Raw genomic sequence first — 25,806 nt, 5'->3', positions numbered from 1 at the left:
AGCACTGGTCCAAAAGGGAAAGTTTTGTTAACTGTCTGACATTGATCCTGGGCCAGCAGGCCATCATTATAGTCTTTAATTTATTTAAATATTTTATCACAATTTCCAGCAAATAATAAGAAATATGCCTACAAATAAACATCATATACTCGCAGCATGCTACGAGAGAAAAAAAGTTCCTCCTGAACTACACCGCTTTGGGTTAAGCCCAGATGATGAACAATGCCATTCTCATTAAACACAAAACCGCTGTTTGGCAGGGGTCCCTTTATGACACACTAATTATTTCAATCATACAGGAACTAGTCTGTAGCTCCAGGAATTTTAAGGCTGACCTTCAAGGTCATGATTGCAGTCAGAAGCAGTTTTCATTTGGACCCCCAATGAGTTGACCATTACAAGACAAGAGTCTGTTTTCTTCTGTCAGAATTGAGTATCATCTGCCTCATGTTTCAAAGTTATCATCTCAGTCACCAGCAGAAATAATGAAAAAGCAACTTTCGCCACTCAAAAAGCAACATCAAAGAGAAACAAATTAGAGTTTGAAGGTGTGCTTGGCAGGAGTGATGGATTTTGTTCCTACTTTGGATGGCTGTGCAGCTCCACAAGAGGCATTAGATTAATTAACACTGACTTACAATACAAAGCACTTTGAACTGAGAGAGTGCTCGAACAACGGCCAGATTGACGTGAAACTTTGTGCCCACTCCCCTAATCAGTCATTAGAAAACCAACAGCCAATGGTGAGTTTCCTCTGGAGAGCAGCCAAGAACAAAAGAGTCACAGTCATAGCCAAGCTTGGTAAAATTCTTATAATCTCCAAGTATTCTTGTAGCAATCATGAATGACTTTTCCCAGAACAGAAAAAAAAAATTACATGTTTTAATGATATGATCAAATACACTAATATAGTTAATTTTGATAATACTTGTAAGCTGGTTCAACTTTAAATAAAACATCAGACTTGCAGAGGTGGGCATGCTGTCATTACACTTACTTATAAGGCAAAATTATAATGTACGTTTAGTCTGTACATTAGAGTCTGATTTGCACCATAAACTGCAAATCTACTCTTATGTTCTATGTTTGGTGGAACATGCTGTTAAATGCAGCTTCCCTTATTTTCTTTACACCGAAATAATGACCTTTTAAAACTATTTTCGAAATTCGTAATTCTTTTTCAACTATACTTAGAAAGTTTGCATCAAGATTCTCGCGATACATAACACAAAATACAGACTGCTGAAGTGGCATGTTATTTCATGCATTATGAAGTATTACACCTAATAACCCCCCTGAGTCATCCTTTAGCAACTGTGAGTACACCTGCAGTGTATTTCCATTGCATCACTACATTCTCACCTCTGCCACAAGCATTAACCCTTAGCTATGTGAGGGCACATCAAGATACCGCACTTAGTGCAAGCACTTCCCTGCACTCAGGCACATTATAATGTGTTTGCAGGGTCCTGGGGGCAGCAAGTGAGGGTCAAATAAAGCTCCAAATAGTTTTAAATAGTGTAGGAACACTTAAGGAGGAGCAAACAATATGGGTCTGGAGAGGAAGTATTTAGCAAACTCTGAAATGGATAAACTAGACCCTGTCTAAAGTTCACATTATTTCAAATGACAACAAATTGCAAATGTTTATATATTACTGCAAAATGTAGGCTACTGTATGTTTGGCACCACTGATTTTCCTCAAAAGTTAAGACAACATTTAAACGTTAATCTCAATTTTAGGAAATTTGAATCCTTATAGATGATAAAAAACTGGGAAGACAGAATATTTTAAAGAAACACAAGGGATGAACATGACGATGGTGGACATATATGTGCTCAGGGTATTACATTACTATTTTAATCAATAAATCTAAATAAAAGAGTACCTTTCCTAACTTAATTGAAAGAATGAACTACGCACATTGCCTGCCAAATCAATGTTAAGATATCTGAATAGACATTTTTTTAAGCATTTAAGCAATGTTGCGTCTGTAACAATGAATGAAATCTAACTCTTTTAGTCGTGCGTAATAGCCTGTGCGTAAAAGACACGAAATTGCTTTGGAATATGACAAGATACATAACTAGTCTCGTTTTCAAATAACAATAAAACTTTAATATAGCCTAGTAAGAAAACATTCAATGCGACCAACATCGTCAGCCTCTCTCTCACCTTTCTTGAACTCCTCCAGCATCGCGTCGAGTTTAGTGTCGTTGAAGACGAAATGTAAGGGATGGCTGTAGAACTTGGTGATCGTCTTCAGCGGAGTGCAGTCGTCGGGATCCACAAACGCAAGGTCCTTGACGAACAGCAGGTCCACGATGTTGGACCTGTCGCCCTCGAACACTGGGATGCGCGTGTAGCCGCTCTCCATGATCTCGCTCATGCTGTTGAAATCGAGCGAGGCGTCGCCGGCGATCATGAAGCAGTCGCGCAACGGGGTCATGACATCTTCCACGGTCTTAGTCCTGAGCTCCAGTGCGCCCTGAATGATGTTCAGCTCCTCTTTCACCAAGTCATTATAAGGATCCGTGACCCTCAACATCTCCAAGAGCTTCTCTCGGTTGTACACCGTGCCAATCTCCTGTCCAAGGAGATAGTCGAGCAGTTTACTTACCGGATAGGACGCGGGGAAAGTGAGCAGCATGAAGAATTTGGTCAAGAAGATTGTATTCGCTCCCACAGCAAGACCGTGTCGTGAACATATCGCTTGAGGCACAATCTCTCCAAATATGACGATGCCGATGGTGGACATTACTACAGCTATCAATCCAGAACCGGCGATATCATCCAGCAGGATGGTCAAGGTGGTGTTGACCAGAACATTCCCCAGAAGAAGCGAGCAAAGCAGGTAGTTTCCTTGGCTCCTGACGGGCTCGATCTTCCTGGCGTAGTTCTTCTCCTTCTCCGTCCCGCAGTTCTGGACGATCTGCAGCTCCATGGGATCCAGCGCCATCAGACCCAGGTTCAAGCCGCTGAACATGCCCGAGAGGCAGAGCAACATGGAAATGAAGAAGACCTGGAGCCAGAAAGGGAGCAGGAACTTCTTCTCCTCCACCACGATCACTCTGGTGTCCTCTCCATCGTGATAGATCCACGTGTTCTCCGTCCACGGGTCGTGCGCGCCCGCCGCGGCAGGTGTGGAGGTGGCGATGCACAGGTAGTACGCTTTGCTCCTCTCAGTCTTTCGCAGAGGCTTGACCTCGAGCTCCACGATGCCAGACGTCTTACGGTTCAGAATGATGTTGGGCAGGATGAGGATATCCGAGGTCCTGATGCCACAGGGGTGCAAGCCCGACGTGTCCTCCTGACTCTTGTTGTCCCCCGAGGATCTGTCGATGGTGCCAATCACTCGACTCCTCTCGTGCTCCGTGAAGGCGATTTTGGACCACGTTTCATTGTTGATGTTTTGCCCGTACACCCTCAATCTCACCCGAGACCTCTCGCTGACCCGCAGATAGCCCCTGTCCATGAAGGAAATGTCGTCCGTGTCCTCCAGTCTCAGCCCGATGATGACCGTCTCCTCTCCCCCTCCTTCCTTGCCACTTGTGGGAGTAATTAAATAACTGCTTGCAGTTAAGAAAATCAGAGTTAAGGCTCGGACCCGGCTAAGTGACGCCATTTTTCGAGGGGGTACTGGAGCCGACGGTTCTGCCATGTTAATAATGGACAGCCTCTTGAATAAAAGGGCTTTTAAAAATCAGAGCCAATCCGGCTTCATCACCGCTGCGCGTCGCCTTGACTTGTGCATCAGGTCTCGCTGAGCCCCGCTACGCGGCTCAAACTGATCACACTCCAGCGAGAGCAGCGCGAACTCGTGCCTCCGCTGATGTCTCGGTGACAGGCGAGCGGAGCAGCCAATCCGGAGGCGCAGCTGGGCGGGGGCGGGGCTTGCGCCGCCGGAACAGCCAATGAGCTCCGTAAATAATGGCACTTAATGCAAATGAGCGCAAACAGGAGTTTCCTCAAACTCCTCGTGACTGTTTTTGGTGTTTTGGGAGGGTTCTATGCTGACAACATCTTTAAATAGTGCCAATATACACTCACGAAATGTAGTAAACAACTAAAAAGATTATAGAGTGTTTCTTCAACAGCGTAGGGACGTCCTGTGGACTTCTGGAAAATCAAATGAAATCACGCTTTTCACTGGTTTCACTGGTTTAATTGGTCTTAAACGTGTATATAAGCATCTTAGGATAATTCTTGTGTCTGAATGTGTCCGATAGCACTCTGTGGTGCAAATGAAAGGCCTATCATATATTTTATTTTGCTAAAAAAAAAAAAATAAACAAATAAAAGGAAAGGGGTAAGAACGAACCTCACCCCCAACATCTCGGGGACACACGTCCAAAGCGTGTGCATAGTCCACTACACCACAAATCATGCAAGAAGACATATTTATTTTGGATTTTAATAGTTTGACATTGAATGTCTGGGTCTGTGACAAGAGTAACACAAAATCTTTACATTAAAAAACGAAAAATTATTACAAAAAATATGACAAAGGCATGACAAAAGGTTAACATGACCTCCACATATTGTAACAATTAGAAGAAAAAAAATTATCATCCCGAGACATAAAAGTGCTCATAGTTGAATACAAACCCAGTCAATCCTAAAAAAATTAACAATGCTATAAATTAATTGTGACTACACAACTTATATTGTAACTATGTACCTTACATAGATAAGGCAGGGATTAGAGGGATCTTAAGAAATGCAAGACGTGCAAAACCTATGAAAGGATGTAAAAATAATCGTGGAGTCTGATCTCCATATAGTGAACATTTTATCATTATCAGGGATCAGAGATCAGTCCAGACTGTGGGAAAGATGACTGATCGTTAATTAAATTTCACAATCATATAATCTTCACTGCCAGGCAGTGAAAGTTCACATTCAGTAAATTAGACAGAATAAATAAATCACTTTTTAGTTACTCTGCAGAAGTTTCCATAAATAACTCAAATTCTGTTCTTTTTCCAAAAAAGAAAAAGAAGAAAAGAACACCTGTCCCAGAATTGGAGCAAAGGGTAGAGGAGTTCCCCTTCCACCTAAAGTCCTGTTGTGAACCCTTGAGGGATAGAGCTAGATTACATTTTATAAAAAATGATTTGCATGTCAGTATCATTAAATGATTTATTTAAATGTACATCACAGCTGAATGCTACAGTTGATAGTAATACCCAGGAAGTCAGCTAAAAAACACTTATTACAGCAGTGGGAAAATTTATTTGATTACAAAAGTTCAAGATTTTGGGAAGACATTCAAGACATTTGTGTTTTCAGTTAACTTGGCAACACAACAGAAACTACAATAAAGATTCAACCTGCCAGGTGAAAGCTTTAGATTATGCAACAATATAGACCTGTACGAGGTACTGGTCAATGAAATACATTTATCAGTATTATTACAGATGCATTTAAAACATTACAAGATTGATTGATTTCTTCTTGTTTTTCTTTGTGTTGCCTATCACAAAATTATAAGTAATTCTATATTACTGTATAGAGTTATATTAAATTGTATACACAATCACGGTCACAATTAACAACAAATGTGTCAAAAACGAGTCCAGATCAAAGAATACTGCATTGAAATGAGCTGGGATTTACTGGCAGCATGATTGCTGGTCTCCACAGCACTCCCCAGTGGAAGGAGCTACACTTGCACTGCCCAACTGCTGGAGCAGCTCAAAGGGATTGACTGACACTGCCTGGAGAGAGAGAGAGAGAGAGGGGAAGATTCTCAGTGGTGCAAAGTACAGTATTCCTAACTGAAATCATTTTGGTATTTACTGACACTGATTTATTATGGATGTTCACCATATTTATGTTATTATTATTTTATTTTTTTGCATGTTGTATGTTGATACTAACTGATGCAGCTTGTAGCTTTTTATTTAAAAAAATAAAAATAAAAAAAAGTTTCTGGGATGTGCTGGAGTAAAAAAAAAAAAAAAAAAAAAGTATTTCGTAAATGAAGCCTGGTGAATTCTGGCATTGTTGTCCTGGATTACATGAGTATGTCTTTTAGTATGGTTGTTTAACATCTATGCACTGCATTAGCTAGGGTTAAAAGAATTGTTGCTTAACATATAACTCATCAGAAACAAGTTAATCACTACAATAATCATCCAATCCTTAACTTTTCAATATTTGCTTATTTAAAATACGATGGTAACTTTTTTTGGCCAGCCAGATCTCCATAAATACATTGTGAGTATACTTTAATAACGTATTTTTCTCATAATAATACATAAGATTTTTAATACTTGAAGATATATAGCTGCATTTAACTGGGACCATCACATTTTGTGAGGCTGGGGTATCAAAAAGTTTGAAAAACTCTGGTCTAAAACGACACAAACGGCATCAATCGGGATACAATGCTTCCTTATTATATTATAATGTTAAAAAAAGAATTGAAGTATACAGTACAGCACTTCTATGCCTCTGATACATATAGCTATGAGACTATATTTACAGGCTTTTTGTGTAAAGGTAAAAATCAGCTGAAGCATGTCAGGCATCTTTTTAGATCAAGAATAAATCAAAACAAGGAATACAACTATAAGTCAGCATTTCTAAAATTGTGCTTTGGTGTTGTAAGTAATTCTAAAAATAATCCTTCCTTGTGTTTGAAGGGACTGAATCACCACAAGCACTGATAAGATGCCATTCTTTGTTCGAAAGGAAGGCCAATCCTCTGCGGCCAAAGCTTGTTGCTACAGCTGGATAACCTTGTGTGTCTGTGACTGATCAGACTTAAGCAACTTAGTGGGTCCAATGAGAAATATTTTAAATGCAAGTAGGTATTTTGAAAGCTGATTAGTATAAAATTGCAACAAAAACTCAATTTGACCATTATGCAAAGGCATGGTATAGTAAGACTAAGAAAATGAGGCATGTTTAACACACTGCTAGGAAATGAGTCACTTACCTTGGGTTTAGCCCAGCATTCTCCAGAGCCAGAGGTTTTCAGCCCCTGATGCCGAAATGAAAATTCTCCAGAAAATCTGGAGTTGCTCAAGATGCTGGCCACATCATCATCCACCCATGTCTCTTTATCTACCTAGAGAAAGACTACAGTGTCATGACCATTCTTGTTCACAACATACACAACGGTTTAAAGGTTTGGGGTCAGTTTTTTTGAAAGAAGTCTCTTCTGATTACCAAGTCTTCATTTACTGGTCCAAATAATAATAAATAAATAATAAATAATAATAAAAAAAACAGTTCTATTGTAAAGCATTTTAAAATGTGATTTATTCTTATAATTCAGCTGAATTTTCAGCAGCCATTACACCAGACTTCAGTCTTACATGTTGTGTTACAATTGTGTTATAAGTGTCACAATTCAGCTGCTTTATATTTTTGTGTAAACCATGACACTTTTTCAGAATTCGTTGAAGTTCAAAAGAAACTTTTTTTTTTAACATTTTAACATTATAAATGTCTTTACTATTACTTCTGATCAATGGAATGCATCCTTTTTCTTAGAAAAACAATATTACTGACCCCAAACGTTTCAACAGCAGTATGTGCTAGGGCGTTTATGTAACACGTTTAACTTAATTACATGCACAGCATTTATTACATATGCAGATCATTTTAATAGAACCATGTGACCAACGGACAAAGTAAAAAAAATAAAAAAAAGACCAGAAGGTATAGTTATGATTCAAATACAGCTAAGCCATTTGGATGTTATTCTGACATTACTGTTCATTTATTAAAAAATATTAACTATTTGGATAAATTAGGGGACAATGTGCTGGACCTTATATTAATTTTGAGCTCTGTTGAAGGAGTAAAGCAGATCTGGATGTATCTACTCACCTTAAAGGTATACTGGGCATCAAACTCGAAGCTTTCCTCCACACCTGTCATTTCTCCATTGTACATGACCAGACAGGACTTCTTCTCTGAACCTTTCGGTAATTTGAAGAGCCGGTATGTGGCTGACACAAATTTGTGGTCACCTAAACAAATTCAATTCAAAGTAAAACTATGAACTAACACAATTAAGACTTTTTTAAATTACTTTTAAAAATGTATATAATATAGGGGGGGGGGTCCTCTTAGTGTTCAAATGATCATGGCATCAGTTTTAATTTTTTTATTTGTTTTAATACAATTCTAAACTTTGAACCACTTTCAAATTAGCAACGGAGGCTTTGGATGTTTTTTTTTTCCAGTGGTGAAAACTCAATAGTTCTACACACAAGAAATGTTTAGGTACAAAAACCCACATGTGGTACATATGTGGTAACTGTGGTATAAGAGCAGTAATTTCCTCCAGACCATTGAGGAAGAGTGTTCTTGAACTGAAAATCATAACTTACTATAAGAAGGTGGCATATTTGAACACAAGCATCTCACCAAGCAGTTTCTCTAGTTCCTTGTTGCTCACAGTGATGCTACTAGCAGTAACCAGTCTGGGTTTACAGAAGCCAACCTCTTCAGCCAGTCGTATCAGGTCTTCCCACCATAATGCTCCACTGAGACATTCACCTGATCAATACAAAGCAAAGAAGACTCAATCAGTGACATCTAACACAAGAAAAGTTAAACTTGCAATGTTTAGAAAGCAGGGTTTCTGCGGGTTTTATGATTTTACGTTTAAGACCAAGTGAAGAAAGTCTAAGGAATTAATTTAAGAGAACACAATGCATCATCTTTTGTAAATGTAAATGTCTAGGCAGCATAATGAGTTGTATAAGCTGTTGTATTATACATTTTAGAATACAAACTTAAAATGGATCTCCATTTATTTCTGCTTTGTTTTACAAGAAAATAAGCTTAAGGAAAAAAAGAAAAAAACAACTGAGGAAGATTTCATTTCGTTTTTCGACAATACATGCAACACTGTGACTTAATAAATGTAAGACTTTCTGCTCCAAATTAAATCCCTTTAAAGCCTTGATATGTAGAAGGCAGATTGGGATATTGTAAGAACTTTCTTTAAGACTTTTTAAAGAAAGAAAACAGGCTAATTTGGACAAAAAGCTTTAATGTTCTTTCCTACCCCATAACACTTTGTTGGCCTTGAGGTCTTCGGGGATTCCAGCATCACTATAAACATCACTAAAGTACAGTTCCCCTCCATCCTAATGACAAAGCAGATCAACATCTTTGTTGTTTATTAATTAATGAGCTAAAGGTACAAAAGGTAGCCATTATTCAAAAGATATGCATATTTGAAATATTTAAAGTAATATGTTTATTTTAAAGGTTCTAGGCTATTATTATAGCATCTGAGAGTCAGGGTTGGAAAAAATCAGATTTAAAAAATAAAGAATTCAACTGAATTCGGCGTAAACTGGAAATACCTTCAGTACACGGTAAGCCTCCCTCAGGACACTGGCTTTATCTGGTGACAGGTTCACCACACAGTTTGAGCTTTTGAAAAACAAGAACAAAGACTGCCGATAAATTAAAATAAATTGATAAATTGCTAACTAACAGTTCCGCATCAGCAAATAATCTTCACAAATAGGCAACTATTTTGAAACTGTGAAAGCTTACATGATGATATCATATGACTTCTCCTCCAGACCGGACTCTGCCAAGGCCTCAATGTAGCCTTGAACAAAGTTCACGTTTGGCTTTTTATAACCAAATCTTTGTGTGTGGTAATCAATGTATTTCCTAGCCACCTCAAGCTGTAAAACAAAGACATCTGAGCAGTTCACATGCACTGTTTTTGCCATTATGTCAAATGCATTTAGGATAGTACATAAAAATATATATTTATTAGTGCTATCAATTACGATATTTAATGACTAATCTCATATTTTAAACAAACAAACAATACAACTGTATATTTTAAAAGGGTATGCTTTTTAAATGATCAGTTTGCTTTTTTATTGAAAAGCAGAAGTACAGGTTTACTAACTGTGTACTAATAAATGAACCTGTAGCAAAAGCCTGCATTACAGTGTAATCTGAAACCTGAAGTGAATTTACCTGATCTTCAGTCATGTCGATGCCTGTGACATGTCCCTTCTCTCCTACAAGCTGGCTGAGCATGTAGCAGTCCCGTCCGCTCCCACAGCCGAGATCAAGCACGCTGCAGCACTCCAGACACTCAGGGACCACCAGACCACAGCCATAGTACCTGCCAACAAGGGGTCAGTACTGAATCATCAGCAGAGTATCATCAGAATAAAGCTATATAACATGAATTCATATCAATCTTATTTTCATATAATCTTATATCAATTACTGGCTACATTTTTAGATTTGATATATCTTATATTTTAAATGCAGTATATCATCAGGGGAAGTGACTCTTTTAAGCCCACTGAAATCTGAATATTAATTTATGATTATTCCTTATTAGTGAGAGCAGATTTCCAATAGATTAGGTGTTTAGGTAGAGCTTTAATTCATAGCAATATATGTATGTATAAATGAATTTATGTATTTATATTTTATAGATTTATATAAAGACTTTTCCTTTTGAAAGAATTATCACATTTATTCACAAAGGATGCATTAAATTCATCAAAAGTGACATTTATAATGTTACAAAAAGATTTCCCTATCAAATAAACTTTCTATTTGAACTTTCTAATGATCAAATAAACCATAAAAAAATGCACCATGGTTTCCATTAAAAAAATTACAATTGTAAGATTTCAGCAATTAAAATGACTTCTGAAAAAACCTTGAAGACTGGAGTAATGGCTCAGCCTTGCACCACAGGAATACATATATATATATATATATATATATATATATATATATATATATATATATAGGAAAATAATTATTGTAAACTATTAGAACATTTTTAATAATACATCTGTTTTTTTATTGTATTTTTTTTTTTTTTTAAATCAGTCTTGGTGAGCGTGAGACCCTTCTCTTTTTTTTTGGGTGAAAAAACTGTTTTTCACCCAAATACATAAATATACCAAGGAAATAAATTATAATTTTAGTAAATCTTGAGATTGAAACTAAAAGTGAGCTTATATGGTTTATGAGCTTATTGAGGCCATTACAGTACTTCCCACTTCATTATGTCACAAATACATCTTCTATGTGTATGTATGATCTAAATCATCACAACATTCATCGAAGTAATCCTCACTTTGCAACAACATCTGGATGGATCTCAGCTATGACTTTTCTCACGTATGCAGGAACAGGCTTGGCAGACGGGACACAGGCATTGCTTTTCAGATCAGATGTCTTCTTCAGTGTCTTTCCATAGTATTCCTGTATTAAAGATTCAGAATTGTACACCATTCTGAGCATTAAACGTGTTTAACACAATCCAGCCATTACAATATTAATGTTATTATGGTGACTATGTGTAGAAGATAGCATTGATAAAATTACTTTCATTTTGTCACACAAGACAACTTTAAGTTGTACAGCCCTTAAAAGTCAACTTGGTTTTGGTTTTCAAGTTCGGAAAAACGTACCTTCACGTCATTGTAGACACTTGAAACTGCAGTGTTACTGTGAACAACAATAAGACTTTGTACTGCGAATGCTTGACTTTGTTGTGTAACAGAATAGCTGTTGGGCTAAGTTACTCCAGTCGCTTCGTAAATTAGCGTAATAATCTATTTGTTATTACCAAGAGTGGGCAAGATACTGAAAGCCCAGTCACTTTCAGTCTGCTTGAATCATATTGCGAATCAAATGTAAAATATTAGAATACTGAGTAACAATAAATATACAACAAAAACAGTTTTACCTGGCTGCTGTACGTCCGTCTGCCATGATTAAATGTTGAACGAGAAGGTGTTTTTTCTCGCGACTTCCGTAACACGGTCAGCCAATCAGAGAGCAATGTTACACTGCAGACCGAACTACTGTCATGTTGATTATGCATAAAGTATTACAGTAAATGAGCGATAATGCAATAAAAAATATTATATAATTGTTTATACGAAGATAAGGGATCATAGTTTCAAAATTAATAAATTTGCAAAATACTGCAGTTTGATAACTTTAAGTCGATCTGGATCAAAGTATTGTCTAGTTCAGCGCCACTTCCGGTGGCATCTCCAGATTTCGCCAAAGTTCACTATATGGGGAGGCTGCCACTTTCGTTTCTGGTAGCTGCCAGAGTTCGTGACAGCTGCCAAGGTCCTTCTCTCCGTTTCTGCTGTTTGCTCGGTAAAAACTACACTGTAGTTTTGTACACTATAGTTTGTATTTTTACACTATGTAATATTCTGTTTATAAAAACAGAAAAATAATCTAATCAAAGTAGTGTTTTTCCGTATTTTTACATTTATTCTAAAATAATAGCAAAAGACAGAAACAATACAAACAATATATTTTATTTGTCAACTGATGTTCAGCTGTTCTTTTTAACTTTACCAGCGTGTGTCGCTGTTGGGCTAGGCAAGGCAAGTTTATTTATATTATAGCACATTTCGTACACAATGGTAAGTGCTTTACATAAAAGAAAGTATAATAATAATGAAAAATAATAATAACAAGAATAAAACAAGCCATTTTAAAACTTTTAAAATTATTAAAAAATGTACTTATTTAAAATGAATTTAAAACAGAGAATAATTTTACATAAAATAAAATAAAAAAACATTGAAAATATAGTGCAATCAGCTCGGAAATTGCACAGTGCTCATTCAATAAATGCACAGCTAAACAGATGGGTTTTGAGTCTAGATTTAAATGTGACTAGTGTTTTAGCACATCTGATCTCTTCTGGAAGCTGATTCCAACTGCGGGCGGCATAACTAGAGGGGGACTCCCCTTGTTTTGTGTGAACCCTTGGTATTTCTAACTGACTCGATCCTAATGATCTGAGTGCTCTGTTAGGTTTATATTCAGTGAGTATATCTGAAATATATTTCGGTCCTAGGTCATTTAGTGACTTATATACGAGTAAAAGTACTTTAAAATCAATCCTAAATGTAACTGGAAGCCAGTGTAAGGACCTGAGGACTGGTGTGATATGCTCAGATTTTCTGGTTCAAGTCAGAATCCTGGCAGCAGCGTTCTGGATGAGCTGCAGCTGTCTAATGGTCTTCATGGGAAGACCGGTGAGAAGACCATTACAATAGTCCACTGCTGGTGATAAAAGCATGAATCAGTTTCTTCAAGTCTTGACTGGAAACAAAACATCTAATTCTTGCAATGCTTTTTAAATTATAGTATGCTGATTTAATTACTGCTTTGACATGACTACTGAAATTAAGGTCTGTCTCCAGAATCACACCAAGATTCCTGACTTGATAGTTGTTTGATCCCTAGAGTTAAGGTATGCATTCACCTTGAACACTTCATCTTTGTTTCCAAATGCAATGATTTCAGTTTTTTCCTTGTTTAACTGAATAAAGTTCTTGCACATCCAACTATTAATTTCATCAATGCATTGGCAGAGGGAGTCAATGGGGCTGTAGTCATTTGGAGATAAGGCTAGGTAAATCTGGGTATCATCAGCATAGCTGTGATAGGCAATTTGGTTATTTCTCATTATTTGACTTAGTGGGAACATATACAGGCTAAACAAGAGCGGTGCAAGAATTGACCCTTGTGGGACTCCACATGTCATGGACGTCCGCTTAGACTTATGCTCTCCTATACTCACATAATAGCCTCTCCCTTCTAAGTATGACCTGAACCATTTGAGTACCATCCCAGAAAGCCCGACCCAGTTTTCCAGTTTCTCTAGTAGTATGTTATGATCAACAGTGTCAAACGCAGCACTGAGATCTAGCAATACCAGCACCGATGTTTTTCTAGAGTCACAATTTAAGCGAATATCATGACACTTAATGAGTGCTGTCTCTGTGCTGTGATGTGGTCGAAAACCAGATTGAAAATTGTCCAGGTATCCATTTGAGTTTAAATATTTGTTCAGCTGATTAAAAACTACCTTTTCTATAATTTTGCCTATAAAAGGAAGATTAGATATTGGTCTAAAATTGCTCAAAATGGTGTTATCAAGATTGCTCTTTTTCAGGAGGGGCTTAACAACTGCAGTTTTTAAGGAGTTTGGAAATGTCCCAGAAAGAAGTGAGGCATTCACCACTTCTATGAGATCTGCTTCTAAGCAGTTAAGCACACTTTTTAAAAAGTGGGAAGTGTGTCAAGATAGCAGGTTGACGATTTTAGGTGCTGCACTTTGTCTTCCAGAATTTTGCTATCAATTGCTTCAAAAATAGACATAGTATATAGTATAGACATAGTACATAGCTATTACCGGTACTTTATAAAAACTTTTACACTTTTCAATGTCACATTTTGTATATTTTTGTAATATCGATAACTTTCTCATCCATTTTTTTTTCTCTAAAGAGACACATACCTCCCTTGCCTTGACTGATGGCATGCAACGACTGATGGCAGAAGCCATACATCAAAGAAATAGCATATATTTATTCATCTTAAAATATGATCCTTGCAGCTTTGATGTTATGTAAATTTTGGCAGATTATTTTACATTCATTTCATGCATACAAATTAATAAAGTGATAAATGGAAACTGGGCAGTTCAATTAAGTATAGAATTTAAATGAAAATAGGCAAATGTGAGATCACCGAAAAATGAAATGTTTTTTATTACAATTTGTATAACTACAGTTTTACTACAAATAGCATGCTTAAACTATAGTGAGTGTAGCAAAATATTTTAACTGTAATAACCTTTTTTATTTGTTGCAAAACCATGTGTAATTTTCATAAGTTTCACAATTTGAGTTGAATTGAAATAAACGAACTTTTCCACGACATTCAAATTTATTGAGATGCACCTGTATACTGATTTTCATTATAAAACAACAGTAAAAATTGTTTGCAACAAAACTTGTTTATTAAATAAATTCAGTGCACACAGACTGAAGTATAGTCTTTGGTTCTTTTAATCTTGATGATTTTGGCTCACATTTAACAAAAATCCACCAATTCACTATCGCAACAAATACTTTATTAGACCAATAATAAAAAATAAATAATTTTTTTAGTGAATTGTTGGCCTTCTGGAAAGTATGTTCATTTACTGTTCATTTACTCACTAGGAGCTCCTTTTGCTTTAATAATTCGGCGTGACATGGAGTTGATCAGTTTGTGGCACTGCTAAGGTGGTATGGAAGCCCAGGTTTCTTTGACAGTGTCCTTCAGCTCATCTGCATTGTTTGGTCTCTTGTTTCTCATTTTCCTCTTGACAATAGATTCTCTATGGGGTTTAGGTCTGGTGAGTTTGCTGGCCAGTCAAGTACACCAACACCATGGTCACCTAACCAACTTGGTGCTTTTGTCAGTATGGGCAGGTGCCAAATCCTGCTGGAAAATGAAATCAGCATCTTCAGAAAGCTGGTCAGCAGAAGGAAGCATGAAGTGCTCCAAAATCTCTTGGTAAACGAGTGCAGTGACTTTGGTTTCCAAAAAACAAAATGGACCAATGTTTTTGTTAATTCTGAGCCAAAATCATCACAATTAAAAGAACCAAAAACTTAAACTATTTCAGTCTGTGTGCACTGAATTTGGGGGGGGGGGGGGGGGTTCGGGGGTATAAATCATTCTACGAGAGCACTGTATGACTGATATAGGCTTATTTTTTTTATTTTTTTTCCTTTTTATTCAAAACAATTCCAAACATGCTTAATATATCAGGACATATCTCGTTTCTCAAATATGTGTAGGTAAACTCGTTTTGCACCTTTATAGATTGTTATTTGATCAATATATGGAAATGTAGTGTAATCTATTAACTACACATAAAAACCTGACTTTTTACTTAAGTGCCATATCATGCCATAAAATATTTTTAATACGACTGAATTTGCATTTAATGTAAATTTTAATAACAATATTGTAAAATACTTATTTTAACACTTTCATTTTACAGAGAGTAAAGAACATTATCAAAAAACATTTGCATTCAGTCTAGCCAGAGTTCAGGCACTCTCAAAAACTCCCATTAAAATCACTGAAGCACTTTACATTATGAAACGAATATCTTACTTACATCCGTACACACATCTGCACTTTTTGTTGTTTCTGATGAGAGAATTCACTAAATAATTCAGTCAGCGAGCAAGTGAACAAAACACCGCGTTTCAGTGATGACTCTTCTGGACGTCTCTGATTGGCCATTGCATCCATAAGCGCAACAGAATAGTTTCTGATTGGTTATCATGAAGCGTTGTACGAACGCGTCTGTCTCTGGCTCAGCGCCAGCCAGCGAACGCAGATTTGAATTTAGCAGCTGATGCTGTGCACTGAACGATCTAATCACACCGCTGTGATTGTATCAAATATATAAAAAATATTATTCTGCATTTTTTTTTTCGTTTGGAAGCTGCATTTAAAATCCACTTGGCTCAGAAATCTGAGGGGGCACGTGCCCCCTCACTTCGAATGGGCACGACGCCTCTGTTTCCACAACATTCTAATTTACTGAGATGCACCTGTACATATGGTCACACTTTTTTGGATCGAATTCTCAATATTAACTAACTTTTGACTTTTACCTCACTAAATTATTAATCTATTTATTAGCCTACTGTTCAGGTATAGGGCAAGATGTAGAATATGGTCACACATACTAAGGCATTAGTATGTGCTTTATGAGTACTAATAAACAGCTAATATAGTAATAAGAATGCAACTAGTTCTTATTCTGATCCCATATGCTTGCTGGTATATAATATGCATCATCAAATATTTTATTTAAAAATAAAACAGAAATGACTGGTTGCAGCTGCCACCGGAAGTTGCGCTGCGACCTGCCGCTGCCAGAGAGAGCGCCAGCCCCTGCAGGACTATTATCTGCTTTTGGTTTGAAGACGAGACGCTATAGGGCACCCTTTGTAAAGCCGCTCACGCTGAAAATAACAGCAACATTTTGTCACATTTAGCTTCAAACAATGTTTAAAAAACTGGTATGAATTTTTGACGGTCACTTTTTAGCACATTTACAACAATATTTGTCAACTTAGAGATATTTTAAATAGTTAAATATAAATATTAAATGTTACACCTAAATCTAAATGTTACATCTAAATGTAAATGTAAAATCTAAATGTTAAATATAAATCTAAATGTTAAATATAAATTTAAATCTAAATGTTAAATAAAAATGTTAAATATAAATCTAAATCTAAATGTCAAATATAAATGTCAAATCTAAATGTTAAATATAAATGTTAAATATAAATCTAAATCTAAATGTCAAATATAAATGTCAAATCTAAATGTTAAATCTAAATCTAAATGTTAAATTTAAATGTTAAATCTAAATGTTAAATCTAAATCTAAATGTTAAATCTAAATCTAAATGTTAAATCTAAATGTTAAATCTAAATCTAAATGTCAAATCTAAATGTCAAATCTAAATGTTAAATCTAAATCTAAATGTTAAATTTAAATGTTAAATCTAAATGTTAAATCTAAATATTAAATTTAAATCTAAATGTCAAATCTAAATGTTAAATCTAAATCTAAATGTTCAATCTAAATGTTCAATCTAAATGTTAAATCTAAATGTTAAATCTAAATCTAAATGTTAAATCTAAATCTAAATGTAAAATCTAAATGTAAAATCTAAATGTTAAATTTAAATGTTAAATCTAAATGTTAAATCTAAATCTAAATGTTAAATCTAAATCTAAATGTCAAATCTAAATGTTAAATCTAAATCTAAATGTTAAATTTAAATGTTAAATCTAAATGTTAAATCTAAATCTAAATGTTAAATCTAAATCTAAATGTTCAATCTAAATGTAAAATCTAAATCTAAATCTAAATGTAAAATCTAAATGTTAAATCTAAATCTAAATCTAAATGTAAAATCTAAATGTTAAATCTAAATCTAAATCTAAATGTAAAATCTAAATGTTAAATCTAAATCTAAATGTAAAATCTAAATGTTAAATCTAAATGTTAAATCTAAATCTTAATGTAAAATCTAAATGTTAAATCTAAATCTAAATGTCAAATCTAAATGTTAAATCTAAATCTAAATGTTCAATCTAAATGTTAAATCTAAATGTTAAATCTAAATCTAAATGTTAAATCTAAATCTAAATGTAAAAGCTAAATGTTAAATCTAAATGTTAAATTTAAATGTTAAATCTAAATGTTAAATCTAAATCTAAATGTTAAATCTAAATGTCAAATCTAAATGTTAAATCTAAATCTAAATGTTAAATTTAAATGTTAAATCTAAATGTTAAATCTAAATCTAAATGTAAAATCTAAATGTTAAATCTAAATCTAAATGTTCAATCTAAATGTTAAATCTAAATCTAAATGTAAAATCTAAATGTTAAATCTAAATCTAAATGTTAAATCTAAATCTAAATGTAAAATCTAAATGTTAAATCTAAATCAAAATGTTCAATCTAAATGTTACATCTAAATCTAAATGTAAAATCTAAATGTTAAATCTAAATCTAAATGTAAAATCTAAATGTTAAATCTAAATCTAAATGTTAAATTTAAATCTAAATGTAAAATCTAAATGTTAAATCTAAATCTAAATGTTCAATCTAAATCTAAATGTTCAATCTAAATGTTAAGTATAAATCTAAATGTAAAATCTAAATGTTAAATCTAAATCTAAATGTAAAATCTAAATGTTAAATCTAAATCTAAATGTTCAATCTAAATGTTCAATCTAAATCTAAATCTAAATCTAAATGTTAAATCTAAATGTTAAATCTAAATCTAAATGTTGAATCTAAATGTTTCGGTTAAAACTAAATATTTAGCTAATATGCTAATTCAAAATGCCGGAAGTGCCTGTGACGAGTGGGGCGGGGCCGAGGGATGTGGGAACGAGCGAGGCTGGTGGAGTGATTGGGAAATGAGCGACACCTGCGACCCACCACCAGTCTCAAGTCCCACGGAGGAGATGGAAGGATATGTGGGGTGGTGTTGGCGCAGTGGATAAGACATGCGTCTTTGGTGTGAGAGACCCGGGTTTGAATCCACTGTGAGACACCAATGTGTCCCTGAGCAAGACACTTAACCCCTAGTTGCTCCAGAGGCGTGCGACCTCTGACATATATAGCAATTGTAAGTCGCTTTGGATAAAAGCGTCAGCTAAATGTAAATGTAAATGTAAGGATATAAAACTGGAGCGACGACAGTGAAGGACGAGAGAGGACCAGGCCTGGGCTTTATTTTATTTTATGTTTTGGTTTTTATTTGTGCGCATCAGTCGTCTGCGAGGGGCTGAAGCGCTGTTTTGTGTTTATGTTGATTATTAAAGTTTCATTTTGATTGTCCGCCGCTTACCCGCCTCCTTCTTCCCGATGATTATGGAGTTTTTATTATTACAGTGCCAAAATAAAAGCTCGATCAGGTCAGTGTGTGTTTATAGCATCGTGACAAATAAGTAACGAATAAAAACCATCTCATCCGAGAAAATTGACTCTTGGACATGGATTATCGTGATAATGACTACCTAAAATAATAAACACGTTCGGAGAAACTGTATTTGAAGAGTAGGCTAGTGCAGGTTGCGATTTGTGAAAAAAACAGATGAGGGGATGTTTTGAAACATTTTAATTCGTGACATCTTGCGCTAATTAGCATATTTATGACAGAAGTGCGTCGTATTACTATATTGCCTCCCTATGCTCACATACTGCATTTAATTCAGCCATTTAATTTAATTCTCAATAAAACTGTTTTTATTACTTTATTTTAATGTTTCTGTTGTCAGACAACGAAATGAATATTATATAATATAATATATAGTATAATGACTGAAACGCGGTCCATTAAGACTACATAACCAGCTCTCAAACATTAATCTGCACGAATGAAATTAAATACACATACAATAAAGTCAGTGGTTGTGCTGTGACTGATGTCGGATATACTTGCTTGTAAAATAGACTTAGAAGCAACAGAATATCATTTATCATTTGGCAGCACCAGAGAGTCTCAGAGAAATAATGATTGTCCAAAAAGTGGCTAGATTTGTCGCTAGTCGCTTGTTTGGAAAAAAAATCGCTAAATCTAGCAACAAAGTGGCCAAGTTGGCAACACTGCCCAGCGGACCGGCTTCAACCGTTTCGCAAGTGTTGATAGGCTATTACTCTTGAGGTGTAACCAATCGGATAGCGCCGTGGGCGGGACATTGAGCAAGCCTGCAGAGTGGTGAATACAGAGCCAGCCAAAGCGCATTTTAAAATAAAATTGACTTTAATCAAACCACGGATCCATGATTAGTGGCAAGACGGATCACAAAACTTGTGTAGTAGCACTGATCACTTTGAGATAAAAAAATAATAAGCAGAGGCAGGGATACATTGACCAGAAAGGGGGAAATCCCACGCACCCCATCCCCCCCCCCCCCCCCCTCGGCAAATCGCACCCTGGGCTAGTGTCACTTTTATGAATGCTTAAATGCCAGCAAGAGCCTATGCTCTCGACTAACACCCATTAGTTGGACATTTTGAACGACAGTAGCGTCAATAGTTACCGTACCTGGTCAGGGGCGGGCGGGGAAATAGGCTCTTGCGGCCGTTTAAGCATCCGAACATGACAGAGAGTGATGACATGATGAGTGATAGTCTATCGTGAGGACATAACATTCAGTCAAAGTGAGACCCCTCGTGGCTGGCTATGGCTACAGGTCATCATAAGCCCCACACTTTTCATAAAAGTGACACTAGCCTACTCTTCAAATACAGTTTCTCCAAACGTGTTTATTATTTTAGGTACCGTATTTTTCGGACTATAAGTCGCACCTGAGTAGTCGCATCATCCCAAAAATACGTCATGATGAGGAAAAAAAAACATATAAGTTGCACTGGACCAGAAGATTTACATCTGTCAGACAGGTTGCTGATGTCATCAAGCTTAGTTTGAGTCTGCGTGTCAGAAACAATCGCTAAAAATGGCCTTCACTTGTCTCAATTGAGTTCCAATGGGGTCGCTGTGTCCATTTCTTTTACTGTCTATGGCTGTGAGTTACAATGGTTAGAATATATTTTTTCATGAAATAATTATTTAAATTTAAGAGCTCAAGTTATTTTCATACAGTGGTATTGATTTTGGAGTTAATAATCTATTAAATTTTTATAATGAATAAGTAACAGGGGAGCTCCATTAAGTACATGACTCAAAAGTGGATTTACATGAACCATATATACATCTTGAGAACTCTTACTAAATATATTTCATCTGACAGGATAGTCTTTAATAAGTATTGCAGGTGAGCAGATTTAACAGACATGAAACAGGCATCTGAGTTCACTCATTGTTGTCAACACTGCTTTAGATGAGTGTAAGTCATGTAATCAAACAAATCTACATACAGTAACTAAACACAGGTTATCTATTTTATTTGTCCATTTGCAATATTGATAATTTTAGGAACATTTGTGTTGGTTAAAAAGCGAGTTACATCATTTACTAACTCAACATGCAGATGCAGTATATCACAGATAAATCACAGAGGAGACTGACTCTTGTCTGGATGTTACAGGAACAGATTATGTTTATCTAATGTAGAGTGAATGATGAAGGAATGCTGCCATCAAAGGATTTGTGTAAGTACACTACAAAAATAAATGAAACATTTTAATTAGTGTAATTTCAAAGAGTTATAACAGCACTTTTCTTATTGTTGATTTCTGTGCATTTGCTGCAGATTTTTTTGTGGTGGAGCAGGACCTGCAAGGAAAAAAAGGAAATACCTGAAACAAAAGAATAAAGTAATGACTTTTTGAATTGTGTGTGTGTTTGTATTTGTGTAGGTCATGAAAATGTCTGCAGACTGGTGTGTGCACTGAGGATGGAGAAGTCCACTGCAGCATCCGGAAATGGTCCAGATAAATGGATGAGATGCTCCATCACTCCAGCTCTCACTGTCTCATCAGGACCAGATGCTGCTGTGGTCTCTTCATCATCAGTGGCCCCAGAGCAGCGAGAGCATCTAGAGAAAGACCAAAAGACACTGAGGATTTGATTTTGGTAAAGTTTGTTCTGCTGGCTTCTGTTTATACAATGAAGGCTGAATTTCAGAAGCTTCAAAAGCATCATCAAAAAATGTGATGGAGCTTTTATCTGAAGTCATTGACAGTGCTCTTATTACAGGGGCCTACAATCCTCTGCTCAACCTGGAGAAAAGAGCCGTGCTCACAGACATACTGCTGGTTTTGAACCAGTTCAGTGGTTTAGCCCAGTACAAAAATAATAAATTAATGCATGTACTTGTAAACTCTGTGTAAATGTTTTAAAGGTAGTGGTGCTCGTGGAGAGCAGGCACACGATTGTTTGGAGCAGACACAGCAGCAGTCAGATTGTCCTGCACGTGTTCTTCTGCTCTCGCTTCAAGGTTGTGTGGTTCAGAGAGGCGACATCATGGTCTTCCTCATCCTGTTGCTCAACGACATCTCCGTTTGAAAGAGTGAGACTGTGAAGCACAGCTCAGCAGCAGAATCAGAACAGCTGTGTTGAGATGATAGTAAGATGTGGGGTTCACCATCTGTAAATACATGTTTGTTAGAACAGTAAGTTTGAATGAAGCTTTGTTTCATGTGTTGTTGACTTGTACATGTATGCATTTATTATGATGTTAACATTTATACATTCTTTTAATCATTTAAACATGTTTCTTGTTGTCAGTAAATAAAATATAAATATTTTATCTACTCGTGTATTAATTGCTTGACTAAAAACTGATGCATTCACATCAAATGCACTAGTGTATATTCATGTATAGCTATGTCACGACAGAAAATACATTTTGCTTCTTTTACTAAAATGTAATTTTAAAGAAAAAAAATTTATATAATTATTGGTTGGCATTTATCATTATTATTGCATGTAAGTGTTGGGGTGGGCAAAGGATGCAATTCATTATGGAATAATCTTCATTTTTGAGTAATGAGTAGTAATACTTACATTTTTAGAGTATAAAATCATCAGTCTTCTCCAAAGGTAAGATCTTCGAGCAGCTGTTTGACATGTGCAGACATTGCAGAGTCGCTGAGAGAAATTGTACTGGACTGTTGAGTTAGTGATGCTGTGAAGTGGTAGTGCACCTGTACCTCTTTTTTATTATTATTGCCAAACTTATAACATAAAAGATCAGGGAAAGACGGTTGTATTTAACAATAACAATCATAACGCCATAAAACAGTATATAAAAATTTAACGTGTTCATCATATCCTATACAAGAAAAAAAAAAAATCACAAAATAATTAAAAAAAATTCTAGAGATAACGATTTTGTGTTTTCTAATTCTATAAAAAAAAAAAAAATCACATTAGTGCAGTTAAAAATATAAAAACTTTAATTAACAGTATTGGCTATACTACAATCTTCATTATCAAAATACTTACAAATACATTCATTAAATCTGTCACTCATATCTTTTACATTTTTACGCTTGTTTTAACTTTGTAGATTACATGATCAATATAGCGGATGATGATATCCAAATCGCATTAATGCTTCATACACAAATAAGCATTCAGGCTGTAGAGTATGTATTCTTTTATCGCTCGTTAAATTAGTTCGTATTGAAATTAAGACCTAATTAAAGGGTATGCGGCTTCGAACGCAGCCCGACAAAATCTCGTTTTGACATCTCGTGTGGTTCAGTGTGATTTGGACAGCTTCAAGTTACGCCCCTGTCTTGCAGTCTGCAGACAGACCCTTCTCTAGGCTACAGGAGCATTGAGCAACATAGAGAGCCCTCTCACGGCTGTAGATGGTCATGTTTTCTCTTGGTTCATGTCAAATTAATTTTGATAAATAAGTCGCAGGCCAAACTATGAAAAAAGTGCGTCCAGAATAGTCCAGAAAATACGGTAGTCATTATCACGGTAATCCATGTCCAAGATTCAATTTCCTCGGATGAGATGATTTTAATTTGTTCCTTATTTGACACGATGTACAGACACTGACCTCATCGAGCTTTTATTTTGGCACTTCCGGCATTTTGAATTTGCATATTAGTTGAATATTTAGTTTCACCCGAAACATTTAGATTCAACATTTAGATTTAGATTTAACATTTAGATTTAGATTTAACATTTATATTTAACATTTAGATTTAACATTTATATTTATATTTAAAATTTATATTTAACATTTATATTTAACATTTAGATTTAGATTTATATTTAACATTTATATTTATATATATATATATATAACATTTATATTTAACCTTTACATTTTATATTTATCATTTAGAATTTAGATTTAACATTTAATATTTATATTTAACTATTTAAAATATCTAAGTTGACAAATATTGTTGTAAATGTGCTGAAAAGTGACTGTCAAAAATTCATACCGTTTTTTTTACATTGTTTGAAGCTAAATGTGACAAAATGTTGCTGCTATTTTCAGTATGAGCCGCTTTACAAACGGCGCCCCATAAGAAGCAGGCACGAAGCGACACTTACTGAACGAGACATCGTTTGTGAACAAAGTGAACTAGAACATTTCGTTCATAAACAAACTAAATGCACTGTGACCTATCCTTCTTGAACCGAGGCCTTTGACTGACTGAACGAGAGGTGCGGTGATTGTAAGTGTACAAACGGTGATTTAAAAATAAATAAATAAATATGCTGTCAAAATATTGAAGTAGAAAAAGAATTTAACTCTTTACTTTTTTTCCCTTCTATTTGTACTCACCAACATTATTATTATTTTTATTTATTTTATTTTACTCATGTAAATTTAAAAATATCTGTAGTTTATCAGTGTTTTTCTTTGGAATACTTTACTTCACTACATTCCAAAGCATAATGTCATACTTTTTACTGCACTTCATTTCATAAAAGTTGTTGTTTTTACCTTTAATAGCCTACTTAAGAACATTAATTACTTTCTTGAACTCAATAAATCTTTGAATTACTTTTACTTGAGTAAAAGTAAGAACGTAATAGATTTATAATGTAATTAAGTATTACATTATATTTAATATAAAGGTACTGTGCAGTAAAAAGTACAATATTATGCTTTGGAATGTTGTGAAGTAAAGTTTTATAAAGAAACACACGCGTTAAAGTAAAGACATTTGAAAAGTACTTTTAAAGTGGAGTAAAATTCTTCGCTACTGTCTGCTTCTGTATAGTTTACTAAAAAGATCCGTTCACTGCACTAAGTCAAAAAGGGCCACTGAACGGATCTTGTTAGTGAACCGATTCAAAGATTCGAGTTACTGGAACGAATCAAAATCCCTACCGCTTTGTTTTGAAAACAAAAAAACACGTAACAAAACACTTAAACGTTGTTTAGATTTGCGTTTAATGAACAGTGTCACGATAAGTTTTTTTTTTCATAAGATAAACAGATAAAAATATGAACTGCGTCAGAACTCATATGATTACATAGTTAGACAAAACAGCTGCTGACTATGACATATTTCTTAAGTGAGATGCATCAGAGCATTTAAGACTTTGAAAATCAGCAGATTGCTAATATATCAGAGAAAGATATTGATTAGGTATCTGACTCTAAGCTAGCTCTAATAATAATAGATTGTCATCACAGAGACACCAGAAAGAGCAGAATATCTCTTTAACATTCATTAGGACAGTGAAATAATTTAATGTGTTAACATGGAGAACCTAAAAAGAGTGCTTCAGTGGTTATGGAGGAACAAACTGAAGCTACTTTGGTGCAGAAATACAAAAATAAATCATTTTATAATTACATATATGGGTCATTAGTTTGCATTTGAATATAAAATCAAGACACAGCTTGTTTTGTAGAGCTTTTGTAAAAAACTATTCTATGAGGCTAATGTTCAAGTTGATACTTGACAACTGGCACGTGAAACTGTATTCAGAGTGGTTGTAACAGTGCAAAAATGACATAA

General features: G+C 35.1%; 2 protein-coding genes across 2 annotated transcripts in view; both read right to left on the bottom strand.

Annotated features, from left to right (window-relative positions):
* The window catches only part of cnnm2b (cyclin and CBS domain divalent metal cation transport mediator 2b), a 49,184-nt gene extending 45,361 nt beyond the window's left edge, over positions 1 to 3,823 (bottom strand). The window contains exon 1 of the mRNA XM_059554205.1: positions 2,177 to 3,823. Coding sequence (XP_059410188.1) covers positions 2,177 to 3,662 — 1,486 coding nt within the window. The 5' untranslated portion in view covers positions 3,663 to 3,823. The remainder of the gene's footprint in view (positions 1 to 2,176) is intronic.
* Positions 3,824 to 5,258: 1,435 nt separating this feature from the next.
* Positions 5,259 to 11,817, bottom strand: as3mt (arsenite methyltransferase). Its single transcript, XM_059554200.1, has 11 exons — positions 11,721 to 11,817; positions 11,443 to 11,479; positions 11,106 to 11,233; positions 9,977 to 10,127; positions 9,536 to 9,672; positions 9,340 to 9,409; positions 9,036 to 9,117; positions 8,390 to 8,521; positions 7,847 to 7,989; positions 6,948 to 7,079; positions 5,259 to 5,721 (listed from the first exon to the last, which is right to left on the bottom strand). The coding sequence occupies exons 1-11, from the start codon at positions 11,744 to 11,746 to the stop codon at positions 5,617 to 5,619; spliced, it is 1,143 nt and encodes a 380-aa protein (XP_059410183.1). The 5' UTR covers positions 11,747 to 11,817; the 3' UTR covers positions 5,259 to 5,616.
* Positions 11,818 to 25,806: the final 13,989 nt, after the last annotated feature.

Source organism: Carassius carassius, chromosome 7 (genome assembly GCF_963082965.1).
Source record: "Carassius carassius chromosome 7, fCarCar2.1, whole genome shotgun sequence".
Taxonomy (NCBI): domain Eukaryota; kingdom Metazoa; phylum Chordata; class Actinopteri; order Cypriniformes; family Cyprinidae; genus Carassius; species Carassius carassius.
The sequence above is the reverse complement of the archived record's forward strand: the minus strand, read 5'-3'. Positions and strand labels throughout refer to the sequence as shown.